The 23378-nt window shown below is 44.5% G+C and overlaps 2 protein-coding genes across 7 annotated transcripts in view; one reads left to right on the plus strand and one right to left on the minus strand.

Moving 5' to 3' along the window:
• Positions 1–23378, minus strand: part of C10H1orf105 (chromosome 10 C1orf105 homolog) — a 41855-nt gene that overhangs the window by 15255 nt on the left and 3222 nt on the right. Inside the window, exons 2-4 of the mRNA XM_034513141.2 lie at positions 12087–12172; positions 8206–8290; positions 871–954 (exon numbers count right to left, since the gene is read on the minus strand). Of these exons, the coding sequence (XP_034369032.1) occupies positions 871–954; positions 8206–8290; positions 12087–12172 (255 nt within the window). The remainder of the gene's footprint in view (positions 1–870; positions 955–8205; positions 8291–12086; positions 12173–23378) is intronic.
• Positions 13070–15783, plus strand: Pigc (phosphatidylinositol glycan anchor biosynthesis class C). Of its 6 annotated transcripts, none has more exons than XM_034513135.2 (2): positions 13070–13419; positions 14412–15783. In XM_034513135.2, the coding sequence occupies exon 2, from the start codon at positions 14610–14612 to the stop codon at positions 15501–15503; it is 894 nt and encodes a 297-aa protein (XP_034369026.1). In that variant the 5' UTR covers positions 13070–13419; positions 14412–14609; the 3' UTR covers positions 15504–15783. The 6 variants fall into 6 exon arrangements, with proteins under 6 accessions (XP_034369026.1, XP_034369028.1, XP_034369030.1 ...); XM_034513137.2 differs by having other exon boundaries at positions 13098–13498; XM_034513139.2 differs by having other exon boundaries at positions 13098–13419; positions 14463–15783.

A 23378-nucleotide genomic window follows, 5' to 3' on the forward strand; every position in this document is an offset into this window, starting at 1 on the left:
CCCCTGTCTTCATTATGACCTGTGATCTCCCCTAAAACAGGCCTCTTTTCTGTAGTGATTCTGACATGTGGCAGTGCTGTGTCCTTGTTCCTTCCAGATCTTCGAAGAGACTTCTTTTTCCACAACATTCCTCCTTATTAATATGTTCTTTTTTTCTTTCTTTCTTTCTTTATTTCTTTCTTTTCTTTTTTTTTTTTTTTTTTTTTTTTTTTTTTGGTTTTTCGAGACAGAGTTTCTCCATGTAGCCCTGGCTGTCCTGGAACTCACGCTGTAGACCAGGCTGACCTCGAACTCAGAAATCCACCTGCCTCTGCCTCCCAAGTGCTGGGATTAAAGGCGTGCGCCACAACCGCCTGGCTTATTAATATGTTCTATTACAAATTATAGTTATCCAGGTCAAGGGACACTCCTGGCTGTAAACTACTATAGGACCTCTCCGCAGCTTTTTTACTGAGGCTTAGACTGAATTAATGACAAACTCCAAAGGAAGCAACTTGTTTCATAATTATAATAATGGAGAAGACTTGGTGTGTGTGTATTTTGTGGAGATGTCATGGTGACAGAAGAAGCCCCATAGCTCTTGGAATTTCTCTAAGTATGTAGCTAATAACAAGCCTCAAAGTGGCTCATCTCATCTCTTTACCTCTGGTCCACCAACCCTGGCTTGTTTTTGGCTCCTTGGAATGGAGAAGGATGCTTACATTATATCAATAGATGCTGCTCTCAGGACCCATGTCCTCATTTACAGGCTTTGTCAGAGCTTTTTTTGTAAAGAGCTCCATCACTATTTCTTTGCACAGAGCTCCTGGGGAGACAGAGCAGCGCTGTACCCGGGAATGCACATATGCCTGTCTGCTGCCCTTTGCCTACCGTTCTCACTTCTTGACATCCTCGACATGTGGAGCACAGTTGCTTGTTTCTGGGTGACAGGTTTTCACGCTCATTCTTTCTAACCTATGGGGAAAGGGAACAGAGATGGATGAGGAGAGGGTACGATACCCAGGGCATGGGAGAGGTTAAAAATAGGCAATATATATATATATATATATATATATATATTTTTTTTTTTTTTCTTTCACAAAAATAAAATGGATACTCTGATTTTAGCTCTCCCGGGTGGTTGCTGAATCTGGGATTTGCTGCCATTTATAGGTTCTGAAAGGGATTAAGCAGGAGGGGACAACTGTAGACAGGGTGATGATCTCAGTACTGCTGTATACAGTGATATACAAGAACAGCTAGCTAAGGAAACAAGAGACTAAAATCCAGTAAGATCTCTGTCACTGAGCTGAGCATACATGGCAGACGGGCTGTATTTCCCATAGGTTTCCTCCATTTTCAAATAAGTTCCACCAAATGGCCTGAGAACCTTTGAGTCAATGAAGACTTTTCTCTAAGTCTTTCAGGAGGTTCTTCCAGGTAGTATCAATTACTTAGCTCTATTCAACGTTGGCTCCCTAGCATCCATGGTCCACCAAAACCTGGCCCTTCTGTACATCGTGCATTAAGCCATAGCTGAACTAGAGCTGGTATATGTCTTTTGAGCCCCCCTCCTTTGGGGAAGAAGGGCTGTGCCAACCATGACAAAGCAACAGCTTGGAAAAAGGATGGGGCTCCCTTCTGTCCACTGTAAGGTCTGCTTTTTTTTTCTTCATCTGTACAAAATGGGAGAGAGACTCAGAGAATGTATACCTGGAACAGAAGGCTCTAATGTACATCTCTGGCAGAGGATTCCTTAGGAGGGAGATGAGAACTTGAATCTAGAATTACATTTGGAGATTTTATCTAACACCTTGTCATGCACACTGACATCAGAGTAATCTGATACACCCACAGAAAATGTAGAACACAGGCAAGAACACTACAGTGGCAAACAGACAATGACTATCAACTTAGCTTTCTCCTTCCAGTTGACCCATGTGTGCCCTGACTCATTCCTGTTGCCCTGGGAGGTATGGGAGACAGGAGAGGTTGAACACGTCTACCTGGTATGATTAGTGTGCACTGAAGGTGACCTTTGCCACATTGATCTGCAAGTAGTTTCATCCTCTGTGAGATACATGGTGTTTGGAGTTTGATGACTGAATACTGACAAAAGTTGAACTCTTCTGACAAATAGTTAAAATACACTTCATTTTTATAGGACACGACAAAAAAAATCAACTCAGTGTTATTGTTGAGGTTTGGCAAGTATAAGCATGTGAATGAGTAGATTTGGTAACTTAACAACCAGCATTTACTATGTGGCCACCATATATGAGGTGGTGCCCTAAGGGTCTCTGAATAAGACAAAGCTCTCAGAAAGATATGAAACCAGTGCAAATTCATTCACTTGTCTATTCTTTAGGTACACTGAGGTAAATGAGACACAACTCCTCATGTCAAGCTGCTCACTATCCAGCAATCTGAATCTCAAGAGCATGACTTGTATTAGCTACCTTTCTCTGTTCTGTGACAAAATACTCAACAGAAACAAGGAGGGAACGGTTTATTCTGGCTTACGGTTTCAGGGATTCAGTCCATCTGGTGGGGGAGGTAGTGTCATTTGATCCATGGCAGCCAGAGCTGATAGCAGCAGCATGTGGACCAGGAGGTTGAAGACTCATGCAGAAGCAGGAGTAGGAATAACTCTCAAAGTCCAGGCCCAAGTGTTTTTATTTCCAGCTGGGCCTGACCTTCTAAAGGCCCCACAGCTTTCCATTTGGTACCATAGCTGCAGATGACATGCTCAAAACAGACTTCTGTGGGGTCATTTTTGGATTCAGACTCTAACAGTGTTGAAGGTACTATAACTGCTGGGGACCGCCAAAGTTAAGGCGCATTGCTGAGTTCACTGGGAGTAATGAACAGAGGACAGGGTCTGAGAAGAGTAAAATGGCAAGAGATGTGTAGATAGGCTTGTGTGTGTGTGTGCGTGTGTGTGTGTGTGTGTGTGTGTGTGTGTGTGTGTGAACAAGAGGATGGGAGGGAGTCCCAGGTCCAGAAAATAGTATGCAATAACCTGGGAGAATAAGCAAGCAAACCATCCTCTGGTGATTGGAATATCTAGATTTTTTGGTGGGAGGAGGGCTTGTATGAAAAGAGGGCTTTCTGTGTATGTCCCTTAGGTTTGAGCTGAACCAACTCTTTGCCATGTCTTCCCAGGCTCTCTAGGGGTAGCCTACTCTCCATCCATTACCCGTATTTTTGAGGGGCAAATATATTAGTGAAATCTCCAAAGTACAGTTATTAACCACTCTGGCAATGCTTATATAGTCCAATAATAATGGTGGCTACCATCCTTTGGCATAAAAAGGATAAAAATATTCTTTAGATTCTTAATCTGTCCTTGCTAACTCATTATCCTCTAAGAGACAGTTTTCCTTTCCCTATTGCTGTGCTGTGATAAAATACACTGACTAAAGCAATTTAAGTGGTTTTCTCTGGCTCACAGTTCCAAGGTACACAGTCAATTATAGCGGAGAAGTTAAGGTGGCAGGAAATGAAGCAGTTGGTCACATGGCATTATAGTCAAGAAGCAGTTCAAGGAATGCTTGCAAGCTAGTGCTCAGTTCAGGATCCCCTCCCCAGGAAATAGTGCCACCCACAATTGACAGATGTTCCCATCTTAATTAATACAGTGGACAAAGGCCAGTCTCCCAGTGAGCAGAACCTAATCTTGGCCATACTGCAGCTCAGCCTCACAGTCAGCCAGTCTTGTTTTTAAGGAGAGCTGCTCTATTCCTCTTTATTTGGAGCGTAAGTAGGCTCAGAGTTACAGAAGGCTGCTGCAATAGCAGATCTAAAGTTAGTGTAAATCATTTTGGATTCCATGTTCAGTAGGGTTCTGGTCCTTTCCCCTTCTGATCCTTCTTCCTTTCCCAGCCATGGAACCAAGGTCTATTCTGCCTATACCATTCCCACCTTACCTACCCTCTTTCCCTACAGCTAGCATAGCAGCAGCAGCAGCAGCAGCAGCAGCAGCAGCAGCAAAAACTGGCCAGGCTCATAGCTAAGCTCCTATCTCTCCATCTAGAGACACTGAAACATTAATGTGTCTCTTATTTCTCAAGCAGCTGTTTTCAAGATGGCAGATCCAAGTAGTAATGACAGCAACCTGTTGAAGACCTAGCAGAGGTGTAACCAGATGTCAACCAGTCCCTAGATGTTGAGGGGTCCTCTTTATATTTCACAGCTGGAAGATCTTATTTTAGGACAGTATTTTCTGAAGTTCCTAAGAGCTGGTTCATGGCCCAAGATTTAGACTTTTTAAAATGCTTAATAAAGAACCTAAAGTTTACTTAATTCTTCAAACACACACACACACACACACACACACACACACACACACACACGCACGCACGCACGCACACATTTACATAGCAAAAACTATACCAAATGGCAATTTTAAAAACAGACCACACAACCTTGACTTGATTGTAACTGAGAATTTGCCTATGCCATTTCTGTCCTTTGCCATGTCTTTCCCTTTCCCTGTTCTACTCCTGACTGAGCTGACAGAGATCTTCCTGGTTTCCTTTCTCAATTAACCCAGTGAGAAAACACTGGGTGTTTCCCTGAAAGACTAAGAGGCTTGCCTGGTAATATACCCATTTAGCTTTACTGAGATGAGAATTCTTTTGTCTTACTTTGTTTTTATAAAAAGGTCAGAGGCAGATAACCCCAGCCCGTCAGGGAAAAAGAGGATCCTTAAGGGTCCACTTGAGGACATAGTTAACCCTTTACCCTTTAAAGACTGAAAGGGTAGTCAGGGGACTATGTTCACTATTCCAGAAAATTCATAAAGCAATTATGTAGAATTAATAACATAGAGGCTTCCTCCTATCTGAAAATATCAATGATTTCAGTCAAAGAATAAATGTGAATATGGTTTCAAAAGTCCTCCTATTAGCTAGGAAAAATATTAAGCATACTCAAAAGAACCAGGCATCTACCATCCAGATTTATTAAACTTAAGTTCTGTGACCATAATAATTTTAAAACAATCATACCCATCATTATAAAATTATTTTTATAATTGTATATAGTTGATAAATATAAACAGAAAAAGGGCTTAGGAGCATATGAGGTAGTTTTACGTGGTCACGACTTTCAAAATTTAGAATCTATGAGAAATAATTAGCTAAAGAGTTCTTAGTGGCGAGAAAATGGGATTCATCTTGTATTGTTTCCAAGCTGAACAATGTCTTCAGCCAAAGCTTCTTGTCACAGGACTACTAAGGGCCAAATAAATAACGCTGTCATGTTTACTGTGACTTCATTAGATCCAGAAAACCAAAATCAGATCAGAGAGAGTGAAGAGCGGGTCTGGACAGGGATTGAGAAACCCATAATCAGTGCATAGCCTGCGAGTCCTGACTGGTTTATACTCAGCCCCACAGGTTGCCAAAGGAGGTTTAGAGCCTCTAGGTGTAGTTCCCTAGGCCACCCATGTTCTCCTTTTCCCTCTCCGTGGAATAAATAACGTTCCCGGAACATTCATGAGGCCAATTTCTACTTAAGAGCATTGCTAGTGAAAAGTCTCTGCTCAGTGCGCATTTGAGGAAATGTTTAGGCTTTGTTTCTTGCCTCCATTCAGTAGTTTTCTTCACCATCTCTGGGCCTCCAGCAGCCTCCTCCCCTGGTGGGTATCATTTTAGACCCCTCCATGCAGCCTACTCTCGTTGTCTGCCTTCCTCTCCCAGACCAGTGTCTTTCTTTGTCCTCTGTCTGCCCCAGGCACACTTGCTACCTGCAGCTGCTGCAAGGCCCCTCCAGGGCACATGAGGAATGTTACTGTGGAATGTGACAGTTCAGATTGTGCCCTTTGACTGCTGATGGTGAAGAGGAGCTAGCCAGGTGTCCGGACCTTTGCACCTATCGAGTGTTCAGTTGGCTGTAGGATGGTTAGCAGTTTCTTGGCAGGTCCCGAGTTTAGGGATAAAGAAAGAGATAGAGTATCCACAAAACATTCCACTCCCTTGAGGTGTGACATAGTTTCTTTCTGAAAGGAGCAGCAGCTGAGCCTGTTTACCTCACAGCATATATGTGGCAAGGACTCACAGCTCATAGCATACTGTGGAGGTCTGCTGTGACAGTTAAGGATCTGACTTGAGGCACAGCGTGGTGCCTAGCAGACAGACAGACAGACAGACAGACACACACACACACACACACACACACACACACAGACACACACCAGTGGAGGAGCAGTTCCTAGGAAGAGAAAAATGAGGGTACAGTTCATGGATTTCTCCTTCTTGCTAAGAGCAGTGCATCTGGGGTTTCTCTTAGTTCTACCCCAGAGACTGTTTTTTCACGCCCACTATTGGTCCGGCCTCTGGAAGCTGTTGCTCCTAACTGCTATCTAGTGGCCAGCCTCAGGCACTGCAGTCACAAAAAGCTAAGTGCTTCTAGAGGAAGGCTTCTAAACAGTCTTTAGAAAATCTGAGGGAGCTGAAGGGGTTTGTGGCCCCATGAAGAGAGCAACAATACCAACCAACCAGAGCTAAACCACCAGTCTGGGAGCACATAGGGAGGGACCCATGGCTCCAGTTGTATAGATAGGGGAGGATGGCCTTGTTGGGCATAGGTGGGCGAGGAGATGCTTGGTCCCATGGAAGCTGGATGGCCCAGTGTGGGGGAATTCGAGGGTGGGGAGGTGGGAGTGGATGGGTGGGTGGGGGCACATCCTCATAGAAGCAGGAGGATGGGGGATAGGATAGAGGTTTCCTGGGCAGGAGGAATGGGGTAAGGGGATAACATCTGAAATCCAATAAAAAAGCAAAGCCTCGGCTGTTGATGACAGGATGCTTTGGTGTTTTAGTGTCTAGGCTGCCACAGTGCACTGAGACCCAGGACACACCGCTGGCAGCAGACATTTGACAGCAGATGAGGGCTTGGCTAAAAATTTTAGATATTTAATGATTGAAAGCTTTTTGCCTCTGTGGCCAGTTTTCCTTCTCCCAGTCACCTGGTATGCATCATGGTAGCCTCCCACAGGAACTTGCTTCTTCAGGCTGTGAGGGACACTAATGTGCTGACACTTAGGCCAGCTTGGTCCCTGACGCCCTGCCTCCCCCCCACCCCCCGAAAGTGGTATGTCTGCTCACCATTCATCGCTTTATGGGCTCTGACCCTTGGACATTCTTCAAGCATTTCCTGTACCTTCAGGTTCCATGTCTTGGCTGACATTCCTTTTTTTGACTGAGTCTCTTTTTGCTCTTTCTCTCAACTGCCTCCTCTGGATTATAGGTGTTACCTTCAAGCCAACCAGGTGCCATGTCTTCCTTTGCTTCTCACCCCTCCCCCACCTGTAATGACCTTCCCTCCCATCTTCTCAAGTACTTTGCCCCAATCTCTGATATTTCTGTGGTTATCACCGGTCTTGTCCATCCAGTTTGCCCCACTCTGTTTGTGTGGGCTGCAGTTGAGTTACTCATTTCTGCACTGTGTTAGAATGAATGGAAAGGGGGCACGCAGGCTCTGCGCGTTGGGCACTGGGTCAAGTGCCCTGGGAACTCTTTTTCAGGCGCTGCCTTGCAACAGCTCCAGGAATCCCTATGTTTTACAAGTGAAAAATATCATGAATATCACTCGTGTGTCCCTCCTTTCCCTCCCTTCACAAGTGCTAACAGCTCAAGCACCTTTCTCAGATGCCTAGGTGCCACATAGTGCCTCCAGGGGCCACCAGCAACCAGTTGTATTGGATTTCCGTAAGCAGGATGGGAAGAGTGGGATTTTTAAATGGAAGGTTCCACAGGAGTAGGGATTTGTCTGTAGGAGACGTAAGTAATTCATGGGGTTGAGGAAGAAGCTGGTTTAATGTCTCTGGAAACAAGGACCGGTTCAGCTACAAGCTAAGAAACTGTCTTTGAAGGATTTTGACAGACTCTTCCAAAATTAACTTCCATTTTCTCCTTTTGGTATTTCTAACATTATTTAGGTTTAGTGATGATATACTGGGGCACTAAAATACTTGAGTCATGGTAAGGACAAGTAGAACCTGGTTTTATGGTGGAGATACAAATTCATTTAATTGAACAAATAAATATTCACTGAACTATGATGATGTGCCAGACACAGACTCACAGTTAAGAGGCTAGAAAATAACATCTCCATTCTCTATTAGGGACAAAGGAAAAAAAGATATAATGTCTACAAAACATCCTACTTTCTTGAAGCAAGAGAATTAACAGCTGGGGTCAATGAAAGCTTTCTGAGTACCTTCAATATGACATCTGGATCTTCAAGCACGTGTGGCAAATACACGTCCTTCTTGTATGAAGGCAGAACAATGGAGGAGTGATACCTAGGCAGTCAATGCAAAGGGAAGTTAGAACCCCAACCTTGGGCTGAGAGAGCCAGCCCTCCCCACCCCCACCCTGTTCCAGGGAAGGCCTGGGGCACTCCCACCGCCTCCTCTCCAGCTCTGCACAGCCCAGGCTTATGGCTAGGCTCCCCTCATGCCACCTTGGCTTTTCTCTTCCTTCCTTTTCTTTTCTTTTCTTTCCATTTCTTTCCTTTCTTTCAACTAACCAATGAGAATCTTGGATGAGATACAAGTAAGTCAGGGTAAAGGGCTGCTCCTGAAAGAAGAGGTGCACAGAGTGAAAAGCTCCTTGGATTTCTTCATCAAAGCACCTGCAGTGGATGCTTTAACACTTACCAAGAACCCATCCTTTCATGCCTGGCTGGATTTCCTAGACTTTATGCCCCTGCACACTCAAGGAACTCACCTCTGTCCTCCCACACAGAACACCTTTCACTGGAACATTCTCTCCCCGGTTGTTGGGAAACATGAAGATATGATAAGGGCAACGCCAGTTGTCTCCACAGCATAACCCAGCCTCCCACTGAAGATCATTCAGTTAAAGAATGCGGGGCTGAGGCCTTGGTGTAGGGGTGGCGAGACACTGAGCATATCCCTGCCATCAAAGAGATGGAGACACGGAATGCTGATCTTCTGCCAAGAACACCTCTCCACTTTAGTGAGAAGGGATTTCATTGTTCATTGTTCATGGGAAAGGACTGTGGTGTTCATGAAGGATTTATTGTTTCGTTTCTCTTGCCACTTCCCTGGGTCCTAGGAAGCTGAGGAGGATGTAAATTCCTTCACAAGCTTCTCGGTTATGGGAATGGGCTACCTCAGATTTATTCTACCAAAACCGACCAGGAAAGGCAAGAAGTCTGGTTTAGTTCTGCTCCCGAGAAACCTCTCACTAACAGGTGTGGTTTCAGTACAGTTTGGCCAAGCTGGGAAAGTGCTTCTGGAAGCTTCATACAGGCACTTCCATGTTACTTCCTGGGGCGGGATGTGTGTGTGTGTGTGTGTGTGTGTGTGTGTGTGTGTGTGTGTGTGTGTGTGGTCTCACCTCCATCCCCACAGCTGTGTTTCCAGAGCTTGTTTGAAGCTGGGATATTCTGAGACATATTCCACTAAACATCCCTTTACCTTTTCAAGACCATTCTATTAGATCTGCTTGCCCAAGAGCATGTAACACTTTGAGTGCATTAAACTATCCCCTAAGAGCTGAGGGAAGTTACTGCCAAACAAAGAGTTTGGGACCTAGAACTCTGGACAAATGCATTTTGTCCTTAAAAAAAAAAAGCTATAAATAAATCATTCCCTTTTTTTCTTTTCCTTTTTTCCTTTTCCCTTTTTTTCCTTTTTCCTTTCCTTTCCCAGTAAGCTGTATTTCTATCCTGCCCTCTGAGAGGGTACTCCACAGGTACCATTTAGTCATCTCATGAGTTTTATGAGGTAAGTAGGTTTATTTTTCCAACCAGACACCAAGATTGCTCCCTCAGTCTTAGCGTTTCATTGGGAAGAATTTTACTACCTTAAGTAATTTCTCATCACTAGCCTAAATTTGGCCAGTGGGTCTCTCTCTCTCTCTCTCTCTCTCTCTCTCTGTCAGCTCTCTCTCTCTCCTCTCTCTCTCTCTCTCTCTACTATCTCTCTCTCTCTCTCTCTCTCTCTCTCTCTCTCTCCCTCTCTCTGTGTGTGTGTGTTACTGCATGCCTTTCCAGATGCTGCAGATAGACCAGTCTCCCTGACTACCCCGATCCTGACTCTGAACAAACAGGTACCATGACTGTCCAGCTGAGTACTAAGCTTGCCTCTCTCAAACCCTGCTTTGCTCTCTACTCCCTACCTTTCACAGAGGCTTGGACAGAGAACAGGGGAGCTGGAGGCAAGATGAGCATGCACTGGGATGCTTTGCCCCGGGTTCACAGGCACAGCTAATAGGCAGAGCGTACTGCGGGGTGGTGGTGGCCAGCTTATTAATGTCAGGCATTAGCAGTTGAAAATGTCCCTGTTTCTATTAGAAGACCGAGCAGACTTGGCCCCAGACTCAGACATCTGCAGCCACACTGACTGAGGCAGAGGGGTGTCACCTTTGCTCAGCTCTCCCATTCACTGACACCTGCATCTGACCAACCTTAGCAGTGGCTTCCATCTGACCGCCACCAGCATGTGAGCTTATGACCTAAGTTGAATTTTTAAAAAGATGCTAAGTTATCATTACTCACGATGATTCCTGAGGCATTATCAACTCTTAATGGGTATATTACTTTGTTACTTCCTAAGCAAACCTTTGAGTTTATTGAACCTCTGGTTGCTCATGCCAGACACACACACACACACACACACACACACACACACACTCACTCACATACACACATACACACACTCTCTCACACACATATATACACTCTCACATTCACACATACATACACCCTCACATACACACATACACACACTCTCTCACACACATATATACACTCTCACATTCACACATACATACACCCTCACATACACACATACACTTTCTCTGTCACATACACACACACTCTCACATACACACACTCTCTCTCTCACACACATGCACACACACACTCTTTCACACACATACACACTCTCACATACACACACACTCTCTCTCACACACACACACATGCACACACACACACACTCTCACACATACACACTCTCACATACACACATACACTCTCACATACACACACACTCTCTCACATGCACACACACACACTCTCTCAATACACACACATACACACACACTCTGTCACACACACACTCTCACACACACATACACACATACACACACTCTCTCTCACACACACACATACTCTCTCTCTCTCTCACACACACACACAACTGAACAACATCTCTCTCACATACACACACATACTCTCTCTCTCTCTCACACACACACAACTGAACAACAGGCACTCAAATGTTTGCTTTGAAAATACACAAAACCATCTATCAGCCTTTTGCGAACTGTTTTAAAGTGCAGACAAAGCAGACATGTTATCCAGGTATGGATACCCCTAATGTAGTCATCTGCTCACAGACCTAAGGATGCATGACGATTATCAACAGGAAAAGAAACTCTTAGAGTATGCTCTTTCTGTCAACCATTCCCAGACTATGACAAGCCTATGGAACTGCCTCTGGACCTTCCTTGCTTGTCCCCTGATTCCTTACTTCCCCCATCATCTCACAACCTACCTTTCCTCCAGAGAAGACTTACTACCACACCCAGGGACATCTTAATTACTAAAAGGGGGGGGGGTGTTGAATGAAGAACATAATTATTTTAAGTGGAAGCTGAAATGCCCTTACATATAAATCCTCAGTTTTCAAAAACAGAAATGTGTTCTCTGTTGACTTTGGGGGGGCGGGGAGGGACCCATGAAACCGGAGGAGGCCCCACATGAAATACAGCAATTGCTAGTCTAGTAAGATGGCATGTTGTAGTTCTAGACTTTTGATAGTTCAAATTCAAAAACTAGAAACTAAAGAGGGGATGGGGTGGGGGAGGGGTAAGCTATGGAAGTGTTCCGAGTTACAGTGTCTGGGGTTGAACAGTTCATGCAGAAACGAAGGTAATGGTGGGTCTCATTTCTTCTAGCAAGGCCTTACACAGCACAACCGTTGTCTGAGAAACACGGGGGCATTTCTTATTTTTTGTGCACTCGACTTGGTTTTTCAATAGGTCACATGCACCTCTCTTCCATGAGAGCGCAACCACGGAGCTCTTTCTCAAATGTTTTGTCCTCAGAAGCTGGGAAATTACCTTCTAGGGATGCTGAGTACCAGCGGCTTGTTTACCAGGCTGGCCTCGCTAAGCCAAGGAATCTTGTCAAATTTTGGAACAAAAGCCTAAAAAGAAATGGAAAGAGATCATTCTGCAGAGTTTATCGCACTTATGAAAAATAAATCTGAAAGGGAGTCAGAGGGCCAGAGAGATGCCTCAGTGGTTAAACGCACTCCTTCCTCTTTGAGAAAACCCAAGTTTAGTTCACAGCACCCATATGTCAGCTCCTGACTGCCTGTAACTATACCTATGAGGGATCCAGCACCTTCTTCTGGCCTCCACAAGGCACCTGTATTTAGGAGCACATGTGTAGATATAATTAAAAACAAATATTACAAAAAGAGTTACAACACTTGACCAGTGCTGGTATTACAATAACCGAAGTAAGCTCATAGCAACCACAAAGCAATCAATACATTGCAAAATATTTTTACACGTGAGTCCTTCAGCTATTCCATAAAGTGGCCAAGAACAAGTTAAGTGCCTTCTCTCTTTTACAGATGAAGAATTCAAAGCACAGATAGTGTGCATATTAATAAACGGGTTTATGCTTTCTGCTTTTCTGTCCACTCTATTTAATATTCTCTATATTTTCAGTTCTTTGAACTTCCATCTATTTATAAACCCCGTGACATGACCCCAGTTCAAAGTCAGCAATCTCTTGTTCCAAAGTCCCTCAACCCTCATCCCTTTTAGGTGGCAAAGTCTAGGAAAGAATCTAGCTTTGGAGCCACCCACATTTGGATATTTTTGATCTACTTGCAATCACCAGCTAGCCGCCTGACTTTGGACAAATACAAACTAACGATCGCATCGTCTCTGTGGAAGTCAATGCGCAGAACGCTACATGAGATCTGGGATTTTTTTTTTTTTTTTTTTACCCCTCTTTCTGGTGATTACCAGAAACCTGGTTTGGCACCTACAGGAGGAGGGCTTGAATGCGTGGAAAGTCCCTTGGCTGAGAGCCTGACAACACATGCTCAACCACCTTCCTGTTACCACTTTCCACCAGCTCCGCATCTCTTTCTACCTTCTCCTGCCTTCCACACCCTGTGAAGGAAATGCCACTGAGGGATTTGCTTCCCAGGCTTAGAGCATTCCACTTCGAGCAGATGTTCAAGAGAGGAGCAACCAGTAGAGGGCAGCAGCGACATCGCGGTGTGGCGTCTCGGGGCGGGACGCTTTGGCCGGCGAGTGGTGCATCCGGAAGTGCTCCTCCACGGTAGTCCCCCTCCAATCCTGAGTCCCGGATGTAGAAATAGCTGGGCGGCCGCTCTTCTCGGTCGTGCACAACCTAAAGAGCCTGGTGCAGGTGGGTTCCGGTGTTCTTCGCCGTTTCGGCTGAGCCAAGGCTAGGAGAGGGGCGGCGGCGGGCGGGGCAGGCCGGCTGGGTGAGTGGTAGATCAAGACCCTTTCCCGCCCAGTGATGCGGACCTTTCAATTTCAGGGGTCCCAGTGCATGAGGGCCGATTCCAGGGCGTATGGCTTTTTAAACCCTTCACGAGCCGGAAGTTCTTTCTCAAATTTGCTGAATGACCTTTATGTTTCTGACTTTGACTTTCCCATTCTGAAGATAGGATGGTTGTTTTCTTGATCCTGCGCTAAAGTTTTGCTGTTGCAGTTCATTAGGATGATATAGCACTTTAAAAGATGGTGAGCACAGCTAATGAACAAAAAAGATTTGAGTTGTTGGTTTGGGCTAAAACTGTAGAGATTATACCCTTCTGTATGGTGCAGATTATTGTTGTCATTAGACCGATAACTTATTCAGTTACCTTTAGGAACCAGGTAACGGCTATGGATGGATTCTGTTCCTATCAATTTGCATAAGTTGCAAATATAATCATGCAAAAATAGTACATATCTTAGGGTGTATGAACGCCCAAATTAAGACCGGCTTAGAGAAGGATGACCAGAAGCACAGACTTTGACACTAGACTTTTATTGGAGGTCAGGCTCCACTGGGTTATCTTGAGACCTACTCTACTGTTTTGAAACTCAGATGTCTTATTAGGTAAAGTGGGACTGGTATTAACTTGTAAGGCTGTGACAGTTAAAGAAGGTGCATAAGACATTTAACATTCTGAGTCAGTGGTGCCATGCAGATATCAATGATTAAGATTATACTTTAAAATGTGAATGTTTAATGCCTCATTATGTCACCAGGCACAATCTATTTAGGCTTTCAGTAAGCCGAGTTGTTTTGTTGTAACTGATGCTTATTCAAGACGTTCCCCAGCTTTCATATATTTACCGTTCTCTCTCTCTCTCTCTCTCTCTCTCTCTCTCTCTCTCTCTCTCTAGGAATTTAGCTGTGTTGTCCTGATTCACAGAACAAACTCATATCTGTTGCAGGCTTAGCTTTGTAAACAAGGAAGTTCTGTAGGGTATCACCATGGCATTTCCAGAGAGGTCTTAATCTACAACTTTATCAAGAACCAGAACCCCATGGACGTCTTTGAGGGAGATTGAGCCCATTTGGATTGAGGAAAGAATGAGATAATGTGTGCTCAACGTGTAATGGACACCCAAGAAGTCAAGTGGCAGAAGGTTTTATATGAGCGGCAGCCGTTCCCTGATAACTATGTTGACCAAAGGTTCCTGGAAGAACTCCGGAAAAACATCTATGCCCGGAAATACCAATACTGGGCTGTGGTATTTGAGTCCAGTGTGGTGATACAGCAGCTGTGTAGTGTCTGTGTTTTTGTAGTAATCTGGTGGTACATGGATGAGGGTCTTCTGGCTCCCCAGTGGCTTTTTGGGACTGGATTGGCATCTTCCTTGGTTGGGTATGTGTTATTTGATCTTATTGATGGAGGTGATGGACGGAAGAAGAGTGGGCGGACCCGGTGGGCCGACCTGAAGAGTACTCTGGTCTTCATTACTTTCACGTATGGTTTTTCACCAGTGCTAAAGACCCTGACAGAGTCTGTCAGTACCGACACCATCTACGCCATGTCAGTTTTTATGCTGTTAGGCCATCTCATCTTCTTTGATTATGGTGCCAATGCTGCTATCGTATCCAGCACGCTGTCCTTGAACATGGCCATCTTTGCTTCTGTTTGCCTGGCCTCACGCCTCCCCCGGTCACTACACGCCTTCATTATGGTGACGTTTGCCATCCAGATCTTTGCACTGTGGCCCATGTTACAGAAGAAACTGAAGGCATATACACCACGAAGCTATGTAGGGGTCACTCTGCTCTTTGCCTTTTCAGCTTTTGGAGGTCTTTTGTCCATTAGTGCCGTGGGAGCCATACTCTTTGCTCTTCTGCTCTTTTCCATTTCCTGTCTCTGCCCTTACTACCTCATTCACCTGCAGCTTTTTAAGGAAAATATTCATGGGCCTTGGGATGAAGCTGAAATCAAGGAAGATTTGTCTAGGTTCCTTAGCTAAGCTAGGGACCTTCATTGCATTATTAAGACAAGTTAAAAGACTTAGAACCTAACCTGTGTAACATTTAAAGGCAGGGTTCCACTCTCAAAGCAGCAGGCTGATCTGGGAGGTAGAGCTAAGATCAGGAGTAAACATTTAACCAAGGGCTTAGGGGAAGGTGTTTGTCCTTCAGTTATTTTGCGAATGAAAAAGCTTTCTGGTGCTATTATGAATTATTGTTCTCTATTCCCTATAACAAATGGTGTAATGCGGGTTCTGCTTATTAAAAAAGTAACATCCATTGCATTGTCTCTTACTTTAAAAAAAAAAAAAACAAAAAAAAAAAACAAAAAAAAAACCTTTATTTATGTGTGTGTGAGAGAGCGGGTAGTCTATCTCCAGTATGTATGTCCCACACATCAAACTCGAGCCTTGGCATCAAGCCTTTACCAGCTGAGCCATCACATTGGCCCTGCCTCATGATTTTTATGAGAGCATAACACAAAGGTAGTATGAAGGTGTATGTGCACATATGTATGTGTGTGTGTGTGTAATCAGTTGTTTGGTCTTTTCTGTGTGTACTAAGGGACACATTTATATATCTGGAGCCCAAATTTGAGAATCCTGGATGGTGGCATCCAGTTTGTTGTTCAATACCACAGAAGTGTTTACTCAAGGAGAGTTATATATTGTAGACACATTCAAGCAATTAGGAAGCTAGAGATGACATTTAATTTACTCTTGGAAGGTAGCTTGTGAAAGGCTTTGAGAACCAGATAGGTAGTACTAATAGGAATAGAAAACTATGGAGCAAGCAAGTGTGCGCACTGAGGGCAGCTGTTGCCACTCCAAAAATGATTGGTTTTACTCAGTTTGGGATTCATATCGGTGGCATTTCAGAGAAAGTATTACAGTAGCTGTGAATCTGATTTTTAATATGAATATACTTTGTAAACTGTCTCAAATTTAATCCAGGTTACAAACACATTTGCAGGCAAGATGTGATTACATATGATACAGTCACAGCACAAAGATGGGAAAGTGATTGGGGATTTGGTCACTGAGCTCTGGGAGAGGAAAAAGAGTGGGAGCTTGAGTCACGGTTCTGCTCTCTATTGATCCAGTAATTGGGGTCTGTTGCTGGAGATGAACAATCCAGCTTGTCTAAAGATGGGACAGATTGTGAAGTCTTGAATTACCTAATTGTTCAGTTCTCAGTTTTCACCTTTAATCTTAATAAGCTGTGTGAGGCATCTGTAAGAATGCCTGACCTGAAGCACAGGGTCAGTGCTGATCGTCTCAAATACAAAAGGATCCAGAATTCACTCCAAAAGATTCTGAGCACATGCTATACACCCTGTTAAAATCCCACACTCTATACCATGAAATCTTCATGTGCAAAACTATTTAAGAAATATAAAGTTGTCTTAATACTGTGTATAAGGTGTATATGAAATAAGTAAATCTTGCATTTAGATGGGTCCTATTCTCAAGCTATCCCTTTACGTAAAAATTTCAAAATCTCAGGGAAAAAATAAAAAAAAAATGTTTTTGGTCCTAAGGGATGAGGGACATTGGATGTATCATAACAATTGGAATGTAGGTTAAATTTGAGGAAGGCCATGGCACAAAATGAATGAGGTATTTTCCCCAGTGGCTGGTTCCATCAGTGAAAGTGATACTGTCCTCTGCTTGTTGTAACTTCAAATTAGAACTATCAAGGGGGTAGTATGCTGTGAAGTAATGCTTTTTATTTTTTCTGATTTCTCATAAACGTCTTGACTAGGATTTTGAACTAATGTCATTTTTAATGTTTCCTGTTATTGAAGAAGATTTTCCTGATTAAAAAAAAAAGGTGGGTTATTGTTCTCCAAGATCTCTTACCCTGCTTTCTCAAACCCAAGGGCACTTGGTAATAGGGGAAAAAAAGACAAGGAAACTGCCTTGTGGATCGGAAGCATCCACCCACTGCTGCCTGCGATGGATGCTGTGTCTCTAGAGTAGCATGAATTATTCTATTGTCTACATCAACGGATGGCAGTTGGATGTAACAACGTATTGTAAAAAAGTTGTGGGGTTTGTTTTTTATTTTCCATGTTTTATTACATTGCCTTATCTGAGTGGGTTTCTAGTTGTCGACTTTAGAAAACTCATTGCCAGTGAGCAGAGTGTTCCAGAAGTGTTGAACCACTTTTAAGAATGATGGGGCAAATGAATATGACTGCTGTTCTCTCCAGCTTTTTTCTATCACTTTTATCTGGAGTCACCCTCTAACTCAGTCATATTTGTGATTCTAGAAGGTCAGTGTGGAAGTGATGGGGGTGGGGGAGATGGGGAGTTGTAAGATGCACTTGAGTTTGAGGGGGGAAGGTACAGCAGCAGTGTGTTTGGATACTAAGGGAGCTGGAGGAGGAAGGGTACCACAAGCAGGATCCAGAGTGGATGGCAATGTGTGTTCCAAAGGGACCTAATGCATCCTAGTGAGGAACAGAAGCATGAGGTAAATAGATTATGGGTCGCAGAGAGCTGAGTACTTTGTGTTACAGTATCTTGCCCTCAGTGGCAAACTCAGGGACTTTAAAGAGAGAAGCTAAGCCACTGTATAATAATATTACAGAACCTTATGTACAAGTGAAGTCTAAAGACTGGTAGTAGTTTTGAGGCTGAGCATGGAGAGTGCTGGTGGGCAATACTGGAGAAAAGTGAGGGTCTGGATGGAGAGTAGGCAGTGGGCAGGGGGACCTGTGGATTGATAGTAATTTTCAGGGAATTTGCTAATCTCATGTAGAGCAGAGATTCTCAACCTGTGGGCCTTGACCCCTTGGGTGCTGAATGACCCTTTCACAGGGGTCACATATCGAATATGCACATTCCGATTCAGATTCATAACAGTAGCAAAATTACAGTTATAAAGTAGCGACAAAATAAATTTATAGTTGGGGGATCAGCACAGACGAGGAAGTGTATTAAAAAGTTGCAGCATTAGGAGGGCCAAGGACCACTGATGTAGAGAGAAAGAAGAGGAAGCAGGAAAACAGGATGGCTGCAGATGTTCTAGCGTGAATGGACTTGTATGTTTATTAACTCTGCCTGAATTAGCTAATGAGTGCAGGGCGGGGAACAAATAATGTCAATGGGCTAGGTTTACGATTGGGCTGAGGATGAGCTCCACACCCTGAGCTCAGAGCACATTGGCCCCAAAGTCTAAGCATAACGGTGCAGGGTGTGGTTGTATTTGGCCTTGGTTTTTTTTTTTTTTTTTTTTTTTTTTTTTTTTTTTTTTTTTTTTGTGTGTGTGTGTGTGTGTTTACTTTAGTTGCCTCACAACTAGGCAGCAGAGGAATTAAAAATAGGTGACAGAATGACATATTGAATAACCCAAATGATAGAAATCAAAGGGGCAGGAAGCAGCCTTCTAAAAAATGGAGTAGATACTAGAACTCAGCCCAGACTCAGGCAGACTCAGGACATGTGACCATGGCCTATACATTACTAAAGGTAGGGCTATACAGTTTACTAGAAGAGGAATTTCCAAATGTTTTTCAAGCTCTGAAAAAAAAAAGTCAGAGGGTAAAAGCAAACATCCATTTGTTCATTAGACTATGTCTTACAGTAGACAAAATGTTGAAGTAGCATCAGTGTAAGTTTGGACCAAATGAAAATATAATTTTACTGGAATTTCTGCATTTTCTCCAGGGGAAAAAAAATCTCACAGGCCAGCATTAGAAATGGATTCTGCAGAAGTTTAGGGAGAATGAAACCAAAAGTCATGTTTTGTTTTTCAATACTGAGAAATTCTGAGCTCTTTCTTCCCTGTTGCTATTAGGATGGTAAGACTCGCCTATGCCTCACTGGCTTGTGATTGATTGGAATTCACAAGGAGAAAAGGATTCATCTAATCAGGTCTGGCAGTTGCTGGGACGACTGTTTACCACTTAAATTCAGCTTTCTAGCCAGTCTCAGCTTTAAAGCCACCGGAATGGTGTGGGCAGCGTATTAATGACTTGGATTTCTAAAGTAAATATTGTAATTGGGAGGAAACACCAGGGGAAAGAGTTCAAAAGTATTGTAATTATATTTCAACCTGTCAATTACTTGTTTACAGAAAAAGCTACCGCCCTTCAGCCATTTCATGTCACTTCTTGAGCTCTGCTTGTCATTTGTTCTAAGTTACATGGATGGTGTAAGTGAGAGCAAAGAGAGGAGGGGGAGGGGGAGGGGGAGGGGGAGGGAGAGGAGGAGGGGGAGGGAATGAAGGAGGGGAGAAAAAGGAAGAGGAGGAAGGGGAGGAGGAGGAAAAGGAGGAGGGAGGGGGTGAGGGAGGGGAGGAGGGAGGAGGAGGAAAAGGAGGGAGGGAATGAGGGAGGAGGAGGAAGAGGAGGAAGGGGAGGAGGAGGAGGAAAAAGAGGAGGGGAGGAGGGAGGGAAGGAGGAAGAAGAAGAGGAGGGAGGAGAGGAGGAGGAAGCAGTTTTACGTACCTTGCCCAAAAGGAACTGGTAGCTGGTATAGTTTAGATCTTCTCTGTAAGTCAAAGGCTCACATACCAAGTGCCTAATCCTACTGGGCAGTGCTAGAACCTTCAGAGAACTAAAGGTGTGGCAGTAAGTCTCTAAGAGTATGCCTTTGAAGGCCTGTTGGGCCTGACCCTTTCTGTTTCCCAGGGACTTGAAATGAGCAGAGTTGTTTCTCCATGGGCTCCCTGCCCCATGCTTCACCCATGCAAAAGGGCCAACCACCCACGGGCTGCACCCTCTGAAACGGAGTCCAAGAGGATTTTTTTTTTTTTCTTCCAGCCATGGAAAACTAACACAGGTGTCAGGCTTTGGTGTTGAGGTGGAGAGGATCAAGGAGGGGCAGGGCTGCAGGGTTGACAAAAGATGGCTAATCTTGTGCTGTGGTGCAGCCTAGTTACACCAAGCAGAGAGCGAGAAGACACAGGTGTGTTTGCAGCAGCATGAGGGCTCCCTGTGGAAAGTGAGTTTGTGTCTGCTGGCTTTGGATGAGCCCGTAAGTACTGTGGACTTCTCAGAAAGCTTTTGGGAAGCTCTGGGTTTCAGAGTTCATGCTGAGCGAACACGAGGACTGGTGCAAGGCTATCATTTACATCTTCCAAGCCAAAGAAAGTCGCAACAGCAAGAAAAAGTAAACAGGTCAGCAGAGGGCATCAGTTACACAATTATGAGGTATTTCAAATCCTTGAAGTAGGCCTGGGCCACAGTGCCCTCTTGTGGAAGTTAAAGTTATTCCTTTTTGCAGTAGCGTTTGTGAGTTGAAATTCTTACTGACTTGTGAATCAAGAAATAAGTCTGAGCTCTCCTGAATAAATTCAGAAAACAAATAGTAAACGGGAGCGTGATTAATAACAATATCCAGGTCTTAGAGGCACAGCACGTGTTGTGTGTTCCAGTCACTACGCTATGCATTATCATAACGATCCTGTAAGGGAGGTTGTTTCCAGTTTCCAGTTTAGGAGCCGGAAGATCAGAGTGGAGGCAGGCAATTTTCTGAGGCAACGTTGACAGGTCAGGCCAATGTCCTGCCTTTCTGACAGCTGAGTTGCTTCAAGGGTTAAAGGCTAGTAGACAGCTGCTTCGGATGCTTCAAATCCCTCATCATCCCTTGTAGCCTATATTCCTTTCCCTCAATATCTAATAAGATATTTAATGCCTACTGACATGGTCTCTAATCACTTTTCCCCATTAGTATTTTATGTTTGCCTTAGGAATTTATTTATTCAGCCAACAAATACTTTTTTTTTTTTTTTTTTTTTGCATTTACTATATGACAAGTATTGTTATATGTGCCTGGGATATAGCGATATGAAGAGCCTTAGCCTAGTACGGTTCAGCAGGAGGAGACAGACAATGGATATAAACAGAAAGCAACCCCAGCTGTGAAATGGTGAATGGCAGCCTTTCCGATGGCAAAACCAGGAAGGCAAGAGGAAAACCAAGAGGGTAGCTTGCCTTAGAAATCAAGGGCAAAGGCTGAGCAGCTGTGATCAGTCAGACTCTAAGGGTGGCGAGCACACCGTTGGACGCGCATGGGAGGAGGCCACATCCTTGAACAGAGTAGGACTTTAGCGTGGTGGATGGAGTAATGACTTATTTGGGTTGGAAATAGAGAAACTGTAGTAGCGAAGCTTATTGGAAGTTTTGCTTCGAAGGTCAGCCAAGGACTGGTACTGAAAAGGAGGGCAAAGTTAAGAAAGCAAACAATGCTGTGCGGTGAGGCTCCTCGACCGGGAGCAGCGACTGGAGCGGTATTCTTGAGTAGGCGAGAGGAGATGGGTTGGGATACCCAAAGGGAAGGTCGGACAGAGAGAGTTGAGCGATCGTTAACAAGTGGGGAGGTAGGGTACACGGATACAGCTGTTGGATTCGGAAGCTGAAGTGAGAAAATTCTTTCTCAGCTGCTTCAGTTTTCTAGAGAGAACGGAGGAAGGAGTCAGGTGAGAATTATGAGTGAGGAAGAGGATGAAGGAGTGGAGCACACGGGGACAGCTGAGGGAACTGGGAGGGCAGATTGCACCAGTTATCCTGGTACTATGAAGTGCTCCCGCTGTTGTCTGAGAGAGCATGGTTCCCCAGAGGCTCATATGTTTGAATGCTTTGTGCCATTTGCTGGACGGTTTAGGAAGGATTAGGAGGTGTGCCCTTGCTGGAGGAGGTGTGTCACTGGGGGGTGGGGTTTCTAAAGCTCCTTTCATGCCACCCAGTCAATCTTCCTCTCCTCTCCTGCTTCCTGCTTCCTGCCTGTGAATCCCTCAGACACTGCTCCAGAGCCCTCCCTGCCAGCCTGTCACCATGTTTTCCCCCTGTGATGATTGTGGACGAACTCTCTGAAACTGTAAGCAAGATCCCACATAGATACTTTTATAAGCTGCTTTGGTCATGCTGTTTGGTCACAGCAGTAGAACGGTAAGTCTTTTCGGTATGGTGGTGAGGAATGTAAATTAAAGCCAGCTTCCACTCTGTGCACTTGTTTGTATTTCCCAGGTCATGTTCAGTTGCATGGTGCAAATGAGGGTAGGTAAAGAGTTGGTTTTACCCAGAGTGGTAGATTAGTTAAATGAATCTCAGGGTAGAATGAGAGACAGAGGCTGCAGGGTGGTAGAGAAAGGCAGTAGACTGAGATCCAAGAAGTTACACTAGAGGTAGCTAGGGAGGAGAAGTATTAGCCTATCGGCAGACAAGGTTAAAATTACAGGACTAGTGTCTGAGGTAGGGTGAAGTTCAAGGTTGATGGAAGAGTGAAGCCCAATAAAATGAGAGGCGGGATGGGGTGGATTACGTACACATCTATGCAAAGGCCCCAGAATTAAGACAGAAATGACACTAAAGAGGACAGCCATGAGCCAGGAGCTGAAGTCATTGTGAAATAAGGGAGGCTGGGCTGGAGATGGACAGTTACAGTGTGTACACTGAGATGTGCTAAAATCCTGAGGTTTCCAAGCTCAGGAAGAGGAAGGAAGAATGCCTGCCTGCTTAGCTGTAGGAGAGGTGCAGGGGGCATGCTGCTGCTTTTGGGGGACAGGTTGCCGGGGTGTAGTGCTCATAGAGAAAACCCATGTAAAGTAAGCTCATTGGAGGCCATGTCCTGGAGAACAGGCTGCACAGACTCCCAGTTGTATTGCCTAGGCAGTGAGTTAGGTGCTAGGGCACAGCACGGTAATCTTCAAAGTTTGGGACAAAGAATGTATGGAAGCCTATGGAGGTTACAGTGCGGGTTGACCTAGGTGTCTAGGACTTCTGAGATCAAGCGGAGTAAAGGCAAATGGTACAAATATCTCAAGTAGATGCTGTGCTAAGGGTGTTGGGCTAGGGCTGGATTCTGGGGCCTTCTCTTCATACTGAAGCAGGTCCAGTTTCCGATTATATTAAGGAGATGTTATGC

The sequence above is a fragment of the Arvicanthis niloticus genome, chromosome 10, assembly GCF_011762505.2.
Source record: "Arvicanthis niloticus isolate mArvNil1 chromosome 10, mArvNil1.pat.X, whole genome shotgun sequence".
Taxonomy (NCBI): Eukaryota; Metazoa; Chordata; class Mammalia; order Rodentia; family Muridae; genus Arvicanthis; species Arvicanthis niloticus.

What these genes read in the sequence shown, in the direction of transcription:
- Pigc (XM_034513135.2), top strand. Translation starts at nt 14,610, where the DNA reads ATGTGTGCTCAACGTGTAATGGACACCCAAGAAGTCAAGTGGCAGAAG.